Source organism: Odocoileus virginianus, chromosome 2 (genome assembly GCF_023699985.2).
Source record: "Odocoileus virginianus isolate 20LAN1187 ecotype Illinois chromosome 2, Ovbor_1.2, whole genome shotgun sequence".
Classification (NCBI taxonomy): Eukaryota; Metazoa; Chordata; class Mammalia; order Artiodactyla; family Cervidae; genus Odocoileus; species Odocoileus virginianus.
In genome coordinates, this window is record NC_069675.1 from 46,842,337 (window position 1) to 46,860,351 (window position 18,015).

The following is an 18,015-nucleotide window of genomic DNA, read 5'->3' on the forward strand; positions in this document are numbered from 1 at the left end:
CTCCAGGGCTCAGATACCAGACAGAGTATCTTGGCTCCCACTGACTCCCTAACCCCAAAACCAATGTGCCACCTCAGCTTGCCCCCAGAACCAAGACACAGAAGTCTGCACCTAAGATGTCCTTCCAAAGGGGAGTGCAACTACCCTCCAATCTGCCATCACCACCAAAAGCTCCCCCTGCCCAGAAAGCAGCAGGAAAAGGGGAACGATACAGATCTGATGCAGCCACACCAGCCTTGAGGCCTCCTCTGGCTGAAGACTGCCCAAAGGTGAGGAGCAGCCTCTAGACTTGCAGAGTCCACCTTCCCAGCCCGGCTGTCACTGACGGCTACCATCACAGCCTGGGATCACCAATCACTGCCCAGGTGACTGGTACAGCCCCGAGCTCAGCACACCATGACTGACTTTTCTCTGTGTGTGTCTCCATGGGGATTCTCCAGGCGAGAATACTGGCGTGGGTTGTCATTTCCTTCTCCGGGTGATCTTCCCAATTCAGGGATCAAACCGTAGTCTTCTGCATTAGTAGGCGGATTCTTTACCAGAGTCACCAGGGAACAGCCCCGAGGCCTGGGAGCAACTTGGTGGGGGACAAGAACTTACTGGCCATTTATCACCAGGGCTTAATCTATACCATCAACTTCAGTAGCTGCTGCTGCTGCTATTGCTTTTTTGTTGCTATTATTGTTGTTGTTATTGTTGCTGCTATTGCTTTTTGTTGCTATTATTGTTGTTGTTATTGTTGCTATTATTTTATTCAGTAGCTTCAAATCACTGGAAGGCAATGGCCTAGATTGTGGGAAACTGGTCTTCTCCTATTCTGAGGTTCAGCAATGCCGATCCGGCCCAGGTGTGGAACAGCTCTGCTGCTCTTTCTTCTCCTCCTCCTCAGAAGCTCCTAGGAGTCACTGCTTTAAAAACAGGAGCTGCGGAAACATGGCCCAGAGCCAGGCGCTTAAGGCGCGTTATCTCCGGCTGCGGCCTGAGTCGGAGCTGAGCTCTGCGGAGCCCTTCCACTCCTCCCACCTGTCTCTCAGCTGGGCAGCCTCCGATGGGCCTCTCTGCACGACTGGGGCTTCCAGATGGACCCTGGATCCTCAGAGTCACATCCTGTGAGGCCCAGAGATGGAGGACTCACCAGTCAAGGGATGTGGGTGCCCACCCCCAGCAAGGCAAGGCTGGGATGGGCAAAAGGATATGCTTGGGGCCCAGGGGGTAAGTCAAGTTCACTTTAAATCCCATTCTTAACACAGGCCTGGAGGGACAAGGCAGCTTATCAGTGGACACAGAAAACAATCTCTCAAGGAGGCGTCCTGGAAAAGGGTTACCCAGCCCCTGGGGCACATGAACTGTGAGGGAGCCACCCTTGAGTGGGACAGCTCAGGGTGCCATCGATGGGATTGCTGGTGATCATTTATGGAGGACTTCCTTTCAGCTGGTCACTTACATCAGAATGTTTTTTAGTTTCTTCCTTTCTTTATCCTTCATTAGAATGTAAGCCTGACTCACTTGCATCCCCGAACCCTCAGGTCGCCCTGAGTGGCTGCTGGGGACAGGTAACAGGGCTTCATCTGAACCCTCCCTCTCTCCGCCGCTCCGCTGCATCCACATGCTCTGTCCACAGAGACTGTGTGTGTATGCTCAGTCACTTCAGTCGTGTCTGACTCTTTGCGACCCTATGGACTATAACTCCTCTGTTCATGGGGATTCTCCAGGCAAGAATACTGGAGTGAGTCACCATGCCCTTCTCCAGGGGATCTTCCCAACCCAGGGATAGAACCAGAGTCTCCTGGCATTTTCTGCATTGCAAGCAGATTCTTTACTGCTGGGCCAAGGGGGAAGCCCATCTATAGAGACTCGGGAAGCTCAAATCTCATTGCTAACACCCATCATGGCACCCATGTGCTCAGGTTGGGATTTCCCAACATATAACTCACTGCCAGTGCTTGATAAACACTGAATGAATCAATGAATGAATGAACAAATAAAGGGATGTATTTCCAGGGGTTCTGATTAACAAAACAGTAGCCTATTCAAGCCACTCAGGGTCACTCGGTGGTCACTGAAGACCATCCTGAGAACACCTTGAAACTTACCTACCTGCATGATGACAGAGATGCAGGAAGGCACACACAGCAGGAATGGGGTGATGCTGTGGTCAGCCAATCTGCCAGAACAGTGGTGGGGCCTGAAGATGTCCCAACAGCTCCAGGACCCTGTTCCACCCCTCCCTCTAAGTCCTCTTGGTAATGGTGGTTGTCCAGGCACAGTCCTCGGGAGATGGCTGCCTCAGGACATCCCACTTGGCAGGAGGGGCTACAGGATGCCAGGGGCCCCTTGCCCTTCAGAGGTGAGGCAGGATCTCTACTTGGAAATCAGACTGCAAACAGCCTTGGAAATCACCAGTGCTTCCACATCCCCAATGATTGAAGAGAAAACTGAGGCAAGAAGCAGTTTAAAAATGGGTCCAAAATGACACAACTAGTAGGTGGTGAACCAGGCCTTGAACTCAGGGCTCTTTTATGCTCTTAAAAGTGAAAGTGTTAGACACTCAGTCATATCTGACTCTTTGTGAACCCATGGTAACCTGCCAGGCTTCTCTGTCCGTAGGATCCTCCAGGCAAGAATACTGGAGTGGGTTGCCATGTCCCTCTCTGGGGGATCTTCCCAACCCAAGGATTGAATCTGGGTCTCCTGCATTGCAGGCAGATTCTTTTACTGTCTAAGCCACTAGAGAAGCCTGTTTGATGCTCTTATCCACCATCTAACACCTGTTTCCCAATCTGGACAATGGGGAGGCTAGACCAGATGGGCTCTAAGGTGTGTTAGATTTGGGCTGATTTCAGGGGAAGCCAAAAACTCATCTCTGCTGGCCATCGTCACCCCACTTCCCTTTCTTCTCCTCTCACCTTCCAAGCGTCTCTCCTCTTCCCAAGCCCAGGACATTCTGCTCCACAGAACAGGGAAAGGGGGGCAGCACTTTGGCCTTTGGTGGGTGAGGGGAGGACTTGGGGTGGGGATGGGGATGAGGGGCATAAACAGGGGAAATGGAGCCTGCTCACCCTGCCCATCCACACCTCCGACCGCCCGAATGCCAGGGGAAGTTCACCCAGAGTTTACAACCCTCCTTTGTCACAGAGCGCTGCATGGAGCCATCAATCACGTCTTTAATTTATCCATGTCACTTCCCAGAGGAAGGCCGCCCTGCGAGCAGCCAGTGGTGCTTCCTTTCTCACCCACTAGATGAAGATTTCACCTAATTGGTCCATGTTAAATCACTCCCAGGATTGCAACACACCATCAACACAGCAGTGGCTGGTGGTGGGGATGTGCTGGCCCCTCCCTGCTGTGGGCAGGAGAGTCCACAAGGGTCTCTCTGCCTGGAAGCCTCTTGAAGGAGCCTCTGGAAGGCATGGAGAACCCAGAGAAGGGCCTCCTTGAAAGGGGGGCTGGGGCTCATGGATGGGGAGAGGGCAGGCCAGGAAGGAAGAAGGAGGTGGAAGGAAGGAACAGATGGAGGATGCTAGAGTCACCTGCCCGCACCCACACCCCCGCCACTCTCCCCATCCCTGCATGCCCAGGGGAGTCAGGCATCTCTAACCACCTCTACCCTTCCTATGGGTATGGGTTGGGTCCCAGCCTCTGTCTCTCTCCCTGTAGCTTCGTGTGCACGGAGATCCAGAGGGCTGCATCCCAAGCCCTGCTCTGCATTGTCTGGCAATGATCCTCAACTGGAAATGCTGGAAGCCAAGCCATCTGGGAAGCAAAGCTGTGCCTGACACCTTTCCTCCTGCCCATATTTCTCCTAACACATTAGGCTTTGTACACACTGTTCCCTCTGTCTCCAATGCTGTTCCTGCTTCATCTGCTCAGCAACCTCCTGGTTGTCCTGCTGGTCCCAGCTCAAACACCACTTACACAAAGGGGATCTTTCTAACTCCCTTGGGCAGGAAAGGCAGCCTGTCCCTCCTCCGCCTGGCCTTCCTGGAGCCCAGCAAAGGCTTCCGGGGCCTCCTGTCTATACTCTCCTGTCCTCATCCAGATGCAAGAGGGTCTCTGAGCATCTTCTGAGCTGCAGAGGTTCTGGGACTGCATGTTTATCATTTTTATACGCCTGCCCAGCAGGCTCAGCAAACAGCTGGGGCTCTATGAATCTCTTCAGAATGAATGAATGAACATGATTTACCTTAATGCACAGCCTCAGGTAACCCACAGGCCAAGTCATATTCCCAAAACATACTGAAGGGCTCTCTTGGGCAGTTACCAGCCCATGAGATCTCCCCCTAATATGACATTAATCAGGGGCTGAGTGGGGAACTCAGCACCAGAACACGTAAGACCAGAAAGAGCTTCAGAGATAAGCTGTCCTCATTTAAATGATGAGCAAACGCAGGCCCAAGCAGACTGTCCTTGGTACCCAGGAGCCCCATTACTAGTGTGCTGTGTGCTAAGTTGCTCAGTTGTGCCTGACTCTTTGCCACCCCATGGACTGTAGCCCACCAGCCTCTTCTGTTCTTGGGATTCTCCAGGCAAGAATACTGGAGTGGGTTGCCATGCCCTCCTTCAGGGGATCTTCCCAACCCAGGGATCAAACCCATGTTTCTCACATCCCCTGCATTGGTAGGTGGGTTCTTTACCACCAGCACCACCTGGGAAGCCCCAGGAATAGAGTCACACACAATCCCAGGGGCCTGAGGAGCCCTGAATCCCAGCAAACCTCCAAGAGGCTGGTCTCGCTGGTACCTTTGGAAGCCTCTGGACGCGAGTAAGAGGCGCCCTGGATACCAGTCCCTACCTCCCCATCCTCCCCAGAGGCTGCTGTCCGCATAGCTGGCACATACCTTGCGCTTCTTGGCGCGGCCCTCGGCCTGCAGGGTGCGGGTGCAACGCTGCACGCACTCGGAGAAGCTGAGGTTGCTGTGGTCGGCGCTGTAGTCGAGGTCGGCCAGCCGTGCCAGGGACAGGATGTAGTTACAGGCGATCCTCAGGATGGCCAGCTTGGACAGCTTCTGCCCATACGAGTAACACGGCACCTGGTAGGTGAGAAGGCGTCAGCAGGGGCTGCCCGGTCTCTACTGAGAAACGGCCCAGGGGGCACCTTGGCCAGGAAAGTGTGGGGCCATTCATGCCGCTGCTGGAGAGGGAACAGTTGGGCCACAGAGGTGGTTTGTCTGATCTTTCCACCCGGATTTTATTCCCTGTTCTAATCACCTGCTGTTTACACCCACACACAACCCGTGGGGGGCATCCATGTTCCCAGACTATACAGGAGGAAAGCCAGGCTCAGCTCTTGCCCGAATGTCAGTAATCACAAAGCACAGTGCGCTTCCCCCTGGGACAGAGTTCCATCCCCTGTGCTCCCTGAGAAGGAATCTTGGACAGAACAGATGTTTTTTGCTCTGAGAGTCTGTTCTCTCATTCAGGGACACCTGTCTTGCTGGACACTTGGGGTCTGACAACAAACAATAACTGGATTCTACCATCAGAGGACTTGCTCTCAAGACTGAGGTTATGGACCTCGCTGGTGGTACAGTGGGTAAGCATCCACCTGCCAGTGCAGGGAACATAGGTTTCGATCTTTGGTCAGGGAAGATCTCACATGCCATGGAGCAAACAAGCCCGTGTACCACAGCTACTGAGCCTCAGCTCTAGGGCCGGTGAGCCGCACCCACTGAAGCCTAAGTGCCGAGAGTCTGTGCTCTGCAACAAGAGAAGCCACCACAATGAGAAGCCCGTGGACTGCAACTAGAGAGTAGCCCCTGCTCGCTGCAACTAGAGGAAGCCAGCGCATAGCAGCAAAAACCTAGGACAGCCAAAAATTAACTAACTAATTAATTTTTAAAAAGAGGGATGCTTTAACATCAAAGCAGAGCTAGGCACCCAGACTCTCAGAACAGACCAGAGGAAAGTGCCAGTGCTCAGCTGGGAGGCCCATACATGATTGGATTATGCTTTTCTCTTTTTCTTTCTGACCTCTGGACCTGGGAAGCTGCTGGGCATACAACAGGTGCCTCTTAAGTACAGCTCCAACCAGACTTGACATCCTTGACATTCATCACTGACTTGTTCAGTCACTTAGTTCAGTCGTGTCTGACTCTTTGTGACCTCATGGACTGCAGCACGCTAGGCTTCCCGGTCCTTCACTATCTCTGGGAGTTTGCTCGAACTCGTGTCCTTTGAGTCGGTGATGCCATCTAACCATCTCATCCTCTGTCTCCCCCTTCTCTTCCTGCCCTCAATCTTTCCCAGCATGAAGGTCCTTTCCAATGAGTTGGCTCTTCGCATCAGGTGGCAAGTGGATAATCACAAATGGCACAGCGATTTGTATCAGGTGAAGAGATGGAATCTCTAACATCGTCCACCGATGTTTCCACTGCTTGAGCAAAAAGCTACATGGACTGCAGCACAGTTCTGTGTGGAAACATGGAGAGTGCATGCTAAGTTGTTTCAGTCGTGTCCAACTCTTTTCGACCCCATGCACTGTAGCCCACCAGGCTCCTCCACCCAGGCAAGAATACTGGAGTGGGTTGCCATGGTCTCCTCCAGGGGATCTTCCCAACCCAGGGATCGAAACTGAGTCTCTTTCGTTTCCTGCATTGGCAGGCAGGTTCTTTACCACTTGTGCCATGTGGGAAGCCCCCGTAATGTGGAGATGTCAGCACAAAGTCCACCTGTTGGTTAGATAGGTGCTAACTGATAGAGCTGCTCTGATGCGTCGTTCACCTAAATGGCTAATTGTGTATACCCAGCAACCAAGGCTGTGGCATCCTCCTCCCTACGGCTCTCCAGAAGCTATATGCGGCATCCATCCCCAACACTGATACCTGGTACTGACTAACCCTCATCTCACAGTGAGTGGGGCCCCCACGGCAGGATCGTTCAACACACACATGAGGCACTGTTCTGGACCAGTGGTTCTCAATCAGGGATAATATCATCCCTCAGCAGCAGTTGGCAATGTCTGCAGATGTTTTTTAGTTTTATTTATCTATTTTTGGCTGTGTTGGGTCTTCATTGCTGCCTGGGCTTTTTCGCTAGATGCAGTGAGCAGGGGCTACTCTCTAGTTTCTGTGCACGGGTTTCTCATTGCGGTGGCTTCTCTTGTTGAGAAGCATGGGCTCTAGGGCACACAGGGTTCATTAGTTGCGGCATGTGGGTTCAGTAATTACAGCTCCTGGGCTCTAGAGCATAGGCTCAGTAGCTCTGGCGCTTGGGCTTAGTGGCTCCAACGGCATGTGGAATCTTCCTGGACCAGGGATCAAACCTGTGTGTCCTGCATCGGCAGGTGGATTCTTTACTACTGAGCCACCAGGGAAGCCCTGCAGACATTCTTGGTCATCACTAGTGGGTAGAGACCAGAGAGGCTACTAAATGTCCTACAGTGCTCAGGATCCTACAATGTGCCCACAACAAAGAATGACCTGGCCCCCAATGTCAACAGTGCTGTGATCAAGACAGCTAAACAAGAGAGCTGCTTCAGGGACTTCCCTGATGATCTAGTGGTTAAGAATCCACCTTGTGATGCAGGGGACATGGGTTCGATCCCTGGTTGGGGAATGAAGATCCCTCTTGCCTTGGAGTGACTGGGACCTCGTGCTGCAGCTACAGAGTCCACGCACCAGAACAAAAGATCCTGCAGGATGAAACTAAGACCTGACACAACCAAATTAATTAATTTTTTAAAAGAGAGAGAGAGTTGCTTCAGATGAGAACTTTAAATGCATCCACAAATGGAGCCCATGTTAAAGCTCACTGTGTCCAAGAGCTTTCCCTGATCTGGCCCCCAGCCCTACACCAGGGGCTATGGGTACCTGCCCTTGATGGTGCTCTAATTGCCCCCATCTGTTCTTAACCCCTGATGACTGTGACTCATTTAATGGTCAGTCTCCTTATAAGCTGTTGGGGGAAGGTCTCTGTATGCAGAGCCTAACACAGATCCTGCCCATCACTGGCCTCCAAAGGATTTGTTGAATGAGGGACTGAATGAACAAATGAATGTTCTCCCCTCTCTCTGTTTTTTTGTGAGGAAGGCACACCGTGTGGCTTAAGGGAAGTTCGTTCCCTGACCAGAGATCAAACCCATGCTCTTGGTAGTACAAGCTCAGAGTCCTAACCACTGGACCACCAGGGAATTCTCCAAAACTGCTCTCTCTCTAAGGACGAAGATTTAGCTGTTTGGTGTGGAGGTGAAGCTTGTACATCCTTTGGTCACCTGGGCTAATTCCCGGCTCTAGACACAAACCCTGGGCAAGAGACATGATCATTCTGGGCCTGGGTGACCTCGTTATATCACTAACAGGCCTGGCCTCACAGTGTGGGAAGAACTAAAGGAGACGGCGCATGGGCTGCACTGCCCGTCAGGGGCATTATGTCCATGAGTATGGCAGAGTGTCCTAAGAAGGGCTCCAGAGAGAGTAAGAAGCAGGAGATCTGGAGCCAGGAAGTAGCGCCTGCTCATCCCTTACCCGCCCTCCCCCTCCAGGGGTCCTGAGACCACAGCCCAGGGCCCAGATGAGGTTTGCAGTCACCTTTCAACATCCTCCAGCAGCCATGGACTTGCCCCTCACCAGTCTAGGAAACCCAGGGAGGGGCAGGGAGAAAACAGAGGGACTGTCAACTCCCCCAACTCCCATACATTGCCCCCCACCCCCAAGCTCTGACCATGCCACCAAATCCATCTGAAAAAAAGGCCTGCAGAACAATGCACTTTGCCTGTTCTCAACCAGAGTCCAGAGAATCCTGCTTATCAGCCTGAACAAATAAACAAGGTCTGTGGGACAAAAAGTTTCCTGGGGGTCCTGGGACAACGGCAGGGGTCTCAGGAGCAGCCCACTCGGGAGCAGGGCTCTCAGAAGGGATCTGCTCATGGGGATCCAGGGTCATTGTGGGACCACAGAGCAACAGATGAGGTCAAGGCCAACCTAGGAGCTCCCGTGCCAAGTTCTGAGCCAGTTTTGTCCCAGATTTGTCACTCTGCCCCACTGCTTCTCTCAAAGTCCAAGTCTAACAAGAAAACCATTTATTGAGCTCTGGTTGTTTACCTGGCCCTGTGGTCACTATTCATAGGTAGTTTTAGCCCATTGAAACATTCCCCCAAATAAAGACTATTACCCCATCTACACACAAGGAAACAGAGAGGAGACATATTGGGCCCCAGGTCACTCATCTAAGACCTGACTGGAGCTACAAGCTTGTGTATCTATCAGTCAGGAAGGCCACCAGGCTCTCTGAGCTCCTGTTGCCTGAGGTGGCTGTATATGGGACACCAAGGATCCTTTTTGGCAGCTGACTCTGACTCCTCCTGCTCTCCAGGGCGGGTGTTCCTCAGCTCACCTGGTTAATTCCAGGTCCTTCTCATGCCCATGTCCCAGGATGCAGCAACCAGGCCCCCCAAAAAACTCAGCTCAGAGCACCCTGGCCTAAGGCAGATCTGATTCTGGGAGGTCAAGGTAAGGCAGAAAGAGCTGATCTGAATCCCAAACAGTAGGATGTGACTGTGGGCAGGTACCTTCACCTCTCCGAGTCTCAGTTTTCTTATCTGGAAGGTGGGAATAACATCTGTGTACCCTCCACGGCTGCTGGAACCAGGTCACCCCCTGCTGTTTCTCGCAATCTATTAAGGCCAGGCAAAGGATGGCTGTTGTGAGAGGTATTTGATGCCCAGGGAGTTTAAGCACTTCCAGTATCTCTCAGCTGATGAAAGAGGAGCTGGGATTTGAACTCACACCTTAGCTGAGCTCCTTCCAATCAGCCAGAAGCAACTGCTTGGGGATGTGGATGTATCTGCGTGTGTGTGTGCTAAGTCACTTTAGTCATGTGTGACTCTCTGTGACCCTATGGACTGTAACCTGCCAGGCTCCTCTGTCCACAGGATTCTCAAGGCAAGAATACTGTAGTGGGTTCCCATGCCCTTCTCCAGTGGATGTATCTTGTTGTTGTTGTTTAGTCACTAAGTCATGTCTGACTCTTTGGAACCCCATGGACGGCAGCACACCAGGCTTCCCTGTCCTTCACTATTTTCCAGAGTTTGCTCAAACTTATGTCCATTGAGTCAGTGATGTCATCCAACCATCTCATCCTCTTTCGCCCCCTTCTCCTCTTGCCTTCGGTCTTTCCCAGCATCAAGGTCTATTCCAATGAGTCAGCTCTGCACCATTGCTGCTATTGCAAGTCGCTTCAGTCGTGTCCGACTCTGTGCGACCCCATAGATGGCAGCCCACTAGGCTCCTCTGTCCCTTACATGGCCAAAATATTGGAGCTTCAGCATCAGTCTTTCCAATGAATATTCAGGGTTATTTCCTTTAGGATTGACTGGTTTGATCTCCTTGCTGTCCAAGGGACTCTCAAAAGTCTTCTCCAGCACCACAGTTGGAAAGCATCAATTCTTTGGCACTCAGCCTTCTTTATGGTCCAACTCTCACATCCATACAGGACTACTGTAAAAACCATAGCTTTGACAAGACGGACCTTTGTTGGCAAAGTGGTGTTTTTGCTTTTTAAAGTGGATATATCTATATGGTGTGGAGGTGGGCAGCCCACCCTTCTGAGCAGGAGCTGGAGAGTTCTGGACTTCATGGGACCCCAGCCTTACTGCATTACCTCTCTGAGCATCCACATAAGGCCCAGAGCCCAGCCACCACACCACCTGCAGGAAAGCCCAGAGTAGTCATCTGTTCAGCTTGCTCAGAGGACAAGGCCAAAGGAGGCAGCAGGGTCAGTTGGCTGCAACTCCTGAGGCAGCAAAACTTCCAAGAAAGTAAAAAAACCTGCCTGATGCTCAACTCACAAGAACTGTTAAGATTTAGGACTTCCCTGGGGGTCCAGTGATTAAGAATCCACCCGCCAATGCAGGGGACAAGGGTTCGATCCCTGGTCCAGGAAGATCCCACATGCCTCGTGGCAACTAAGCCCATGGGTCGCAATTATTGAGCCTGTGTTTTAGAGCCTGTGCTCGCAACAAGAAAAGCCACCACAATGAGAAGCCAGAGCACCACAACTAGAGAGTAGCCCCCACTCACCGCAACTAGAGAAAGCCTGTGCACAGCAATGAAGACCCAACACAGACAAAAATTAAAAAGATTGTTAAGCTTCAGAGCACATGTGGGGATTTTCTCAAGGTCCCATATACCTCTAAGAGATTCCATCCCACTTACTTACCAGACCCTCTTCTGGCTCCAACAAGTGGGAGAAAGCAGGAAGGACCCTGGCCTGAGATGCTGAGGACCTAACTCTACTCTGGGCCATCCACATGAGCTTAGGCAGGGCCACAAGCTTAGGGGACTCAGTTTCCTCACCAGTAAATGGACATGAGAACACCTGCTGCCTCAGAATGGAATCGCCATGGGCAGATGTAGGGAGGGGCTGGGGCCGTAAGTGAGCATTAGCCTCTTAGTCATGCCAAACTCTTTGCGACCCATGGACTGCAGCCCACCAGGCTCCTCTTACCATGGGATTTCCCAGGTAAGCATACTGGAGTGGGTTGCCGTTTCCTTCGGAGGGGCAACAGACAAGCACAGCCAATGCAGGGGCGGCCTGGAATCCCTCTTGCCTCTCTGCCAACTCCTACCCACTCCTCAGACCCATCCTCAGATGCCCACCAAGGCTTCTGGACCCACAGAGCTCCAGCATCACTGTGTCCTCGACACACAGCTGAGCACCTGATTCATTTGAAATTATTCTCTAATCATCTCATATCAGGGAGTGCTGGCTTCCTGGGGTGAAGTCTCTCCATACAGAGCTGTTCGAGGTCCTTGTCAAGTTCCGTCTAAACAAAATCCCAACCTGACTCCTAGCAACGAGGCCGAACCCTGAAAACCTGGGCTTAAGTTTTTATGAGCCCTGGCCCAGAGCCAGACTTGACAAAGCCTGGTCACTCGGTCCACTTCTGTAAGTGTCCTCACCTGTGAAGTGGGAAGGTGGGACTACATATGCATGACCACAAGGCCAGGTAAGGTACTTCACCTCCTGCAAAGAGGTTCAAAAGGCAGCTGCCCTGGTGACTGGATGAGAGGGGGCCGGAGAGAGGCTTCTGTCACTCCTGTTCCCTCCGGACGCAAGCAGGCCTGTCCCTCATTCCCTGAGGAGTGGGACACAGGCTGCCATGGCCCCCTGGCATCCTAGGGAGTCTGAGGGTGAGGGAGGTGCGGGGCTGGGGGCGCCATTCTCATGCCCCATTCTGGGCCACCCTGAGTTTACTTGTGGGGGATTCCCCAGGAGACCATGGCACCTTCCCTGGTGGCTCAGACAGTAAAGACTCCACCTGCAATGTAGGAGACCTGGGTTCAATCCCTGGGTCGGGAAGGTTCCCCTGGAAAAGGGAATGGCAACCCACTTCAGGACTCTTGCCTGGAGAATCCCATGGAAAGAGGAGCCTCTCAGGTTACAGTCCATGAGGTCAAAGAGAGTCGGACAAGCCTGAGGGACTAACACTCTCACTTATGAAGAGGCACCTCAGAAGGCCCTGAGGGCTCTGCCCTGCTGATCCAGGCCTCTGCCTGGCCAGAGTGCCATTCCTCCAGCACTGAGGGGCTTTACACTTCTCTGGGAGAGAGGAAATCTTGCAAGCACAGCAGATGCCCTGTGGGCAGGCACAGCCTGTGAGCCAGAAGGTTCTGTCAGGGAAGGCCGAGGCCCACAGGCTCGGGCCCCTCCCCTCCCCCACCCAGCAACACCAGGCTTTCCCTTGAACCCCTCCCACCTGGCCCGGAGCAGCCCCGCACATGGACCGGGCCCAGCTGTACACACATGGCCTTCACATGAGGCGGCGGGGAGGGCCCCACGCAGCTGGGCTGGTGGCATGTGGCCTGACCATCTGCCCTGCATACCCACCCCCCACCCTCCTGCCAGGGGGCCTCTCTCTCCCCCACCTGCACTTCTATGGCCAGGCAGCCTCCTACCCCGTTCCTTCCCTGGTTGAGAATATGGCGGGTTGGACAAAACAGGAGACTGGCGAGCTTCCCTGTGCTGGGGGTGGACAGCTCCAGGGCGATCACCAGGCTGGTAGGAGTCTGAGCCTTGGAGCGACTCACTGACTGATTTGAATCCAGATTCTGCAATGAAAGCGGCATATGCACCCTGGAGTCTAGTGAATGGCAAGTCAGGGAGATGTGCAGTGCAAAACCCATGAGGCCTGGTGCGGCAGCCAAAGGCTGGGAGACCGCCACCAATTTACAGAAGCTCTTTGAACCTCAGTCTCACCATCTGTGAAATGGGGGTGGGACGGGGGTGGGGATGGGACAACACCTATTTCGTTAAATGAACTAATACACATAGCACACTTAGCCCAGGACCCAGTACAAAGGATAGCAAGAACATCAAACCAGTCAAGCCTAAAGGAAATCAACCTTAAGTGTTCATTGGAAGGACTGATGCTGAAGCTGAAGCTCTAATATTTTGGCCACCTGATGGCAAAGAGTCATCGGAAAAGACCCTGATGCTGGGAAAGATTGAGGGCAGGAGGAGGAGGGAGTGACAGAGGATGAGATGGTTGGATAGAATCACCGACTCAACAGACATGAGTTTGAGCAAACTCCCAGAGATAGCAAAGGACAGGGAAGCCTGGCATGCTACAGTTCATGGGGTCACAAGGAGTTGGACGTGACTGAGTGACTGAACCCAGTTGCTTTGATTGCTGCCACAGATAGATGGCAGTTTCTATGATTGCTAAGAAAATGATTATAGCATTCTTATTTCTACATCTGCTAAGTCCTGTGCCCAGCATTGAGGACACTGTGGATGTTCAAGAAAGGTTCATTCCTCCTACGGCCTCCCTTCCTTTCTTCACTCGATGTTTGCAAAGAAGCTGTGTATGAGGTAAGCTTTATCACCATTTCCCAGTTTCATTAGCTGAGGCTCAGAGAGAAAGTGACTTGTCCAAGGTCACACAAGAGGCATACAGCAGAGACAGGACTCAAATGCTGGCCTCCAGACTCCCTGCTCATACTCACTGTTCCAGGAAGTTGCTCAGGGAAACAGAACTCCAGACCAGAGTCACAGTCCCACCACGGACCTCAGCGCTGCAAGGGCCAAGGTCTCATTTCAGGCAGAACCAGACTCTCACCTTTCGCTTCTTTCGCAAGGACCCATTTCCGATAGTCAAGCCTGAGCCTAGATCCAAGGGCTTCCCTGGTAGCTCAGTTGGTAAAGAATCTGCCTGCAGTGCAGGAGACCTGGCTTCGATCCCTAGGTCGGGAAAATCCCCTGGAGAAGGAAATGGCAATCCACTCCAGTATTCTTACCTGGAAAAATCCTATGGACAGAGGAACCTGGAGGGGTACTGCCCATGGGGTCGCAACAGTCGGACACGACTTAGTGACTAAACCACCACCACCAAGCCTAAATCCAGAGCCACAGCCTGTCTGGACAGGGGCACGCACATGGGTGTGTGGTGTGTGTGTGTGTGTGTGTACACATGCACACCTTCTACAGGAGAGAAACTGAGGTCCAGAGGAGGAAGGAGTGCCTCCAGGACACAGGACTTTCCCCATCAGACAGGGGCTGTGTGATGTGGACGTGGTGAGTGTGGCCTCCTGGGCCCTGGGCTCTGGGGACCAGAAGTGCCCTAGTGATTTCTTTTGCTCCCAGATAACAGACAGGTGCCTACCAGCAGCCTTTCTGGGGGAAGGACAGATGCTTCGGGCCAGGAGGGCAACAAACAAGAGTGGATGTCTCTGTCCAAGCACTTAGTGTGTGCCTAAGAGCACGGGTACTGATTGTGTGTGTACACACCACTGTGTGTACCTGTGTGTGTGCACGCACTCTCTCCCTGAATTTGTCCATTTTCTACAGAACTTTCCCACCAGAAGGGCAGAAGTGAAAGGAAAGCAGGATTAACAATCCTGTCTCAGAGAGTCAGGCTTGTGTCTGCCCTTCTTCCAACTACAAATGACACTGCAAGTCCGGCTGGGGGGCCCATGACACTGGTACATCCAATACTGTGAGAAGCATTTGGCCGGGCGGGCATTCTAGAAATTTCTATCATCTTTCCTAACCCACTAGGTGATTTGGGAAGAGTCCCCTTCCTTCTTTCTCCAGGCCCCAGTTTTACATTCCATTAAGTGGAAAGTTAATCCAACTGACAGGGATGTTAAGATCAGGTAAGATAGAATTTATTACTAAAAGAAGTTAAAGCCACTGGACAAATGAGATGCAGTTGAGTACACAAGACTATGAATATTTTCTCAGCATTGAAAGAGGCAGCTGGAGGAGTAAAAAGAACCCGGAGCTGGCAGTCAGAGGGCCTGGGTGCCAGCCCCGTCCTGCTGCTCACCAGTTGTGATGCTCTGGGCACCTGACCTCCCCAATCTGAGGGGGTTTTCCTAGCTTCAAGGTGAGCAGGTGGACAGCCATCTCTCTGTCATCTCAGCCTTCCATCCTGAGGGGCAGGTAGCAGGCTGCTACCTGAAGGTGAGACTGAATTCTCCACTTGGCCCACTGCCCAGTGTCCCAACTGTCTGTGACAGCTATCTGACCCCTCCACTCCACTCCACTTCACTGACCAATCAGCTCACCCATTCCCAAGTGAGACACTTTGGCTCAAAAGTCATAGAGCCTCTTTTCCCAGGAGTTCAATTTCTCTCCCAGGGATGAATACAGGCACTGCCTGACCCACTCACAGGAGGAAGCAGAGAGAGTGTGATCCAAAAATATCATATTTTCTGAAATCCTTTGTTACTGGCTAAAGCCCAGAGAGGGTGAGTAACTTTCCTGAAGTCACACAGGAAGTCCGCGGCAGAGCAAGCAGAAATCCTGACCATTCAAACAAATCACACCCACCTACCCCCTCAACCTTCCCCATGCCCTGTGTGAGGTGGAGGCAGAGGGCACTTACCACTCACTTCTTAGATCTCTCTTTGCTCTATGAAAATGAACAGTCTAGAACTCCTGGGCAGTCTCAATCTTGTCTAAGTGGAATTGTAAAACTGCCACTCCCCACTACAGGGAATTCTTGGGCAAATATTCCTCCCCATCCCCCCAAGAAGACAGTGTCTGGTGAGGACAGCTGCCACCTGCTCTAAACTAAGAAGCCCCTAACCCACTCCAGAACTAGTTTCTGAAGATCCCCTATCAACCAGTTCCCCGCTCAGCCGACCTGCCTCTTCCATGTGAGCTGAAGGTCAGCAATAAAGGGGACTCTCCAGGAAAGACTCTCTCCAGCCAATTCCCAGGGAAGGGTTATAGCCAGCGTCCTTAAGGACACCGAGGTGGGGCAGGGGCGGGGGGAGGTGTTGCAGGGTGTGTAGGCAACCTGAGGGCGGGGACAACCCTGCCGGGAGGCGGGAACTAAAAAGGGGTTGACAGGCTCCCCCAGAAGGCGGAACATTTATATTCTGGCAAAACCAGGACCACCCCTCAGCAGCACTCCGGGTCTGCCAGAAAAAGGGTCTTCGCCCTTACCCACCGGAGACAGATTCCCACATTTCCCCTCTCCAATCCTCACGGCGCCCAAGGGCCTCCGGGAGACAAATATTCGCTGCCATAAAAGTGAACTATGAGGGCTGAAGTCAGACTCGCAGACAGGGTCACCCCAAAGGGGATGAAGTGGCAGTAAAGAAGGCCAGAGATCTCGAACCTTCATCCCCACTTTGCAAACTAAGACCCACACCAAAATGTGGCAAAGGTCTCTGCGCCGGGCGGTCCCATACCTGTCTCGGCGCTGGGACCGACCGGGCGGGAATTACTTGCCCTTTAATCCACACCCTCACCCTCCTTAAAGTCCCACCACCCCGCCCGCCCCGCCACTTGCCCACCCACTCCCGCAGCCATCCCCACGCGCAGCGAGGATGTGTGACTGGGAGCCGGTACCTGCTTCCTGAGCGCCTCGAAGGCTGCGCTGATGGTGTGCACCCGCGTCCGCTCCCTGGCGTTCGCCAGGAGCCTCCGGGTCTGCTGCAGGGCTTTGATCTCCGAGGAGGCGGCGGTAGCTTCGCCCGGCCGTTTCCTAGGCGACGCGGAGGAATCCGGGTGGTTATTGTAAATTACGTGTGAAATTGACGAGTAAGAACTTTCCCCAGGGCGCGTGGGGGGCGCGGGGCGCACCGGGGGCTCTGGGGGCGCCGGGGGCGCCGACGGCGTGGGGCGTGCTGGCGGTGCGCACAGCAAGATGCGGGGACGCAGGCCCGGCTCCCGGAAAGGCTGTGTCTCGGGACCCCCAGGTACCTGGCCCTGGGGCGCAGGAGGCGGCGGCGGGGGAGGCGGCGTGGGGAGTCCCGGCCCCACTGCGCCCAGGGCGAAGCCGCGTTTCCGCGCGTCCAAGACCTCCGGCGCCCGGGCGCCTCCGCGCTCCCCGGCCGTGTCCGCGCCCCCACCTGAGGGAACGGCCGGCGCCACCCGGGCTGGCACCGGGGTCGGGACTGGCTGCAGCCGCTGGGTTCTGTCCCGCAGCCCGTTGGTGGCGGTGGCGCCGCGCTCGGGCGCTTCCAAGTCCAATCGGAAAGTTTTATAGCCGTTCGCGCGCCGCGCCGGCTCCTTGCCTTTCCTCTTGAGCTTCTTGAGGCCGTTCAGCTCCTTCACGCACACGGTCTTCCAGGGCCCGTCCTGGAGAACCGGGATGTGCTTCATGGCGCGGGTAGCGCGCGAGGCAGCGGCGTGGGGCTGCCCGGGAAGCGCGCCCGCCTGCCCCGGCGGCCGCCGCGCTCAGCGCCTCGGAGTCGCCAGCTCTCCCCCTGCTCGCTCGCTCCCTCCCTCCCTCCTCCCTTTCTCCCCCTCGCCCCGGGGCAGCTGCGCCGCCGGGCTGTCCGTTCCCGGAGCGCTCAGAGTGTCATCTGAAGTCGCTGCCGCCGTGCCAGCGTTTCTGGAGAACGCCCGCTGCGCTCCATCTGTGTTTGTTTAGCCTCAGTTTACACAGAAGCCCGGTTCCCCAGATCAGTCAGCGCCGCCGCCTCCCCAGCCCCGGCCGCCCGAGCCGCGAGCGCCTTTAAAGAAACAGGAAGCATTTTTCAAAACAGCTGGGCTGCCGGCCGCCTCCTTTGTCCGCGTCCTCTCTGCCTCCCCCCACCCCCAGCCCTTCTGCCCAGAACC

At 54.0% G+C, this 18,015-nt stretch overlaps 1 protein-coding gene across 2 annotated transcripts in view; it reads right to left on the minus strand.

Annotated features, from left to right (window-relative positions):
* The window catches only part of ATOH8 (atonal bHLH transcription factor 8), a 41,399-nt gene extending 23,413 nt beyond the window's left edge, over window positions 1-17,986 (minus strand). Inside the window, exons 1-2 of one of the 2 annotated variants that reach the window (XM_070479506.1) lie at window positions 16,801-17,986; window positions 4,839-5,030 (exon numbers count right to left, since the gene is read on the minus strand). In XM_070479506.1, coding sequence (XP_070335607.1) covers window positions 4,839-5,030; window positions 16,801-17,556 — 948 coding nt within the window. In that variant the 5' untranslated portion in view covers window positions 17,557-17,986. The remainder of the gene's footprint in view (window positions 1-4,838; window positions 5,031-16,800) is intronic. The other variant, XM_020889447.2, reaches the window with a different exon arrangement.
* Between the last annotated feature and the right edge of the window lie 29 nt (window positions 17,987-18,015).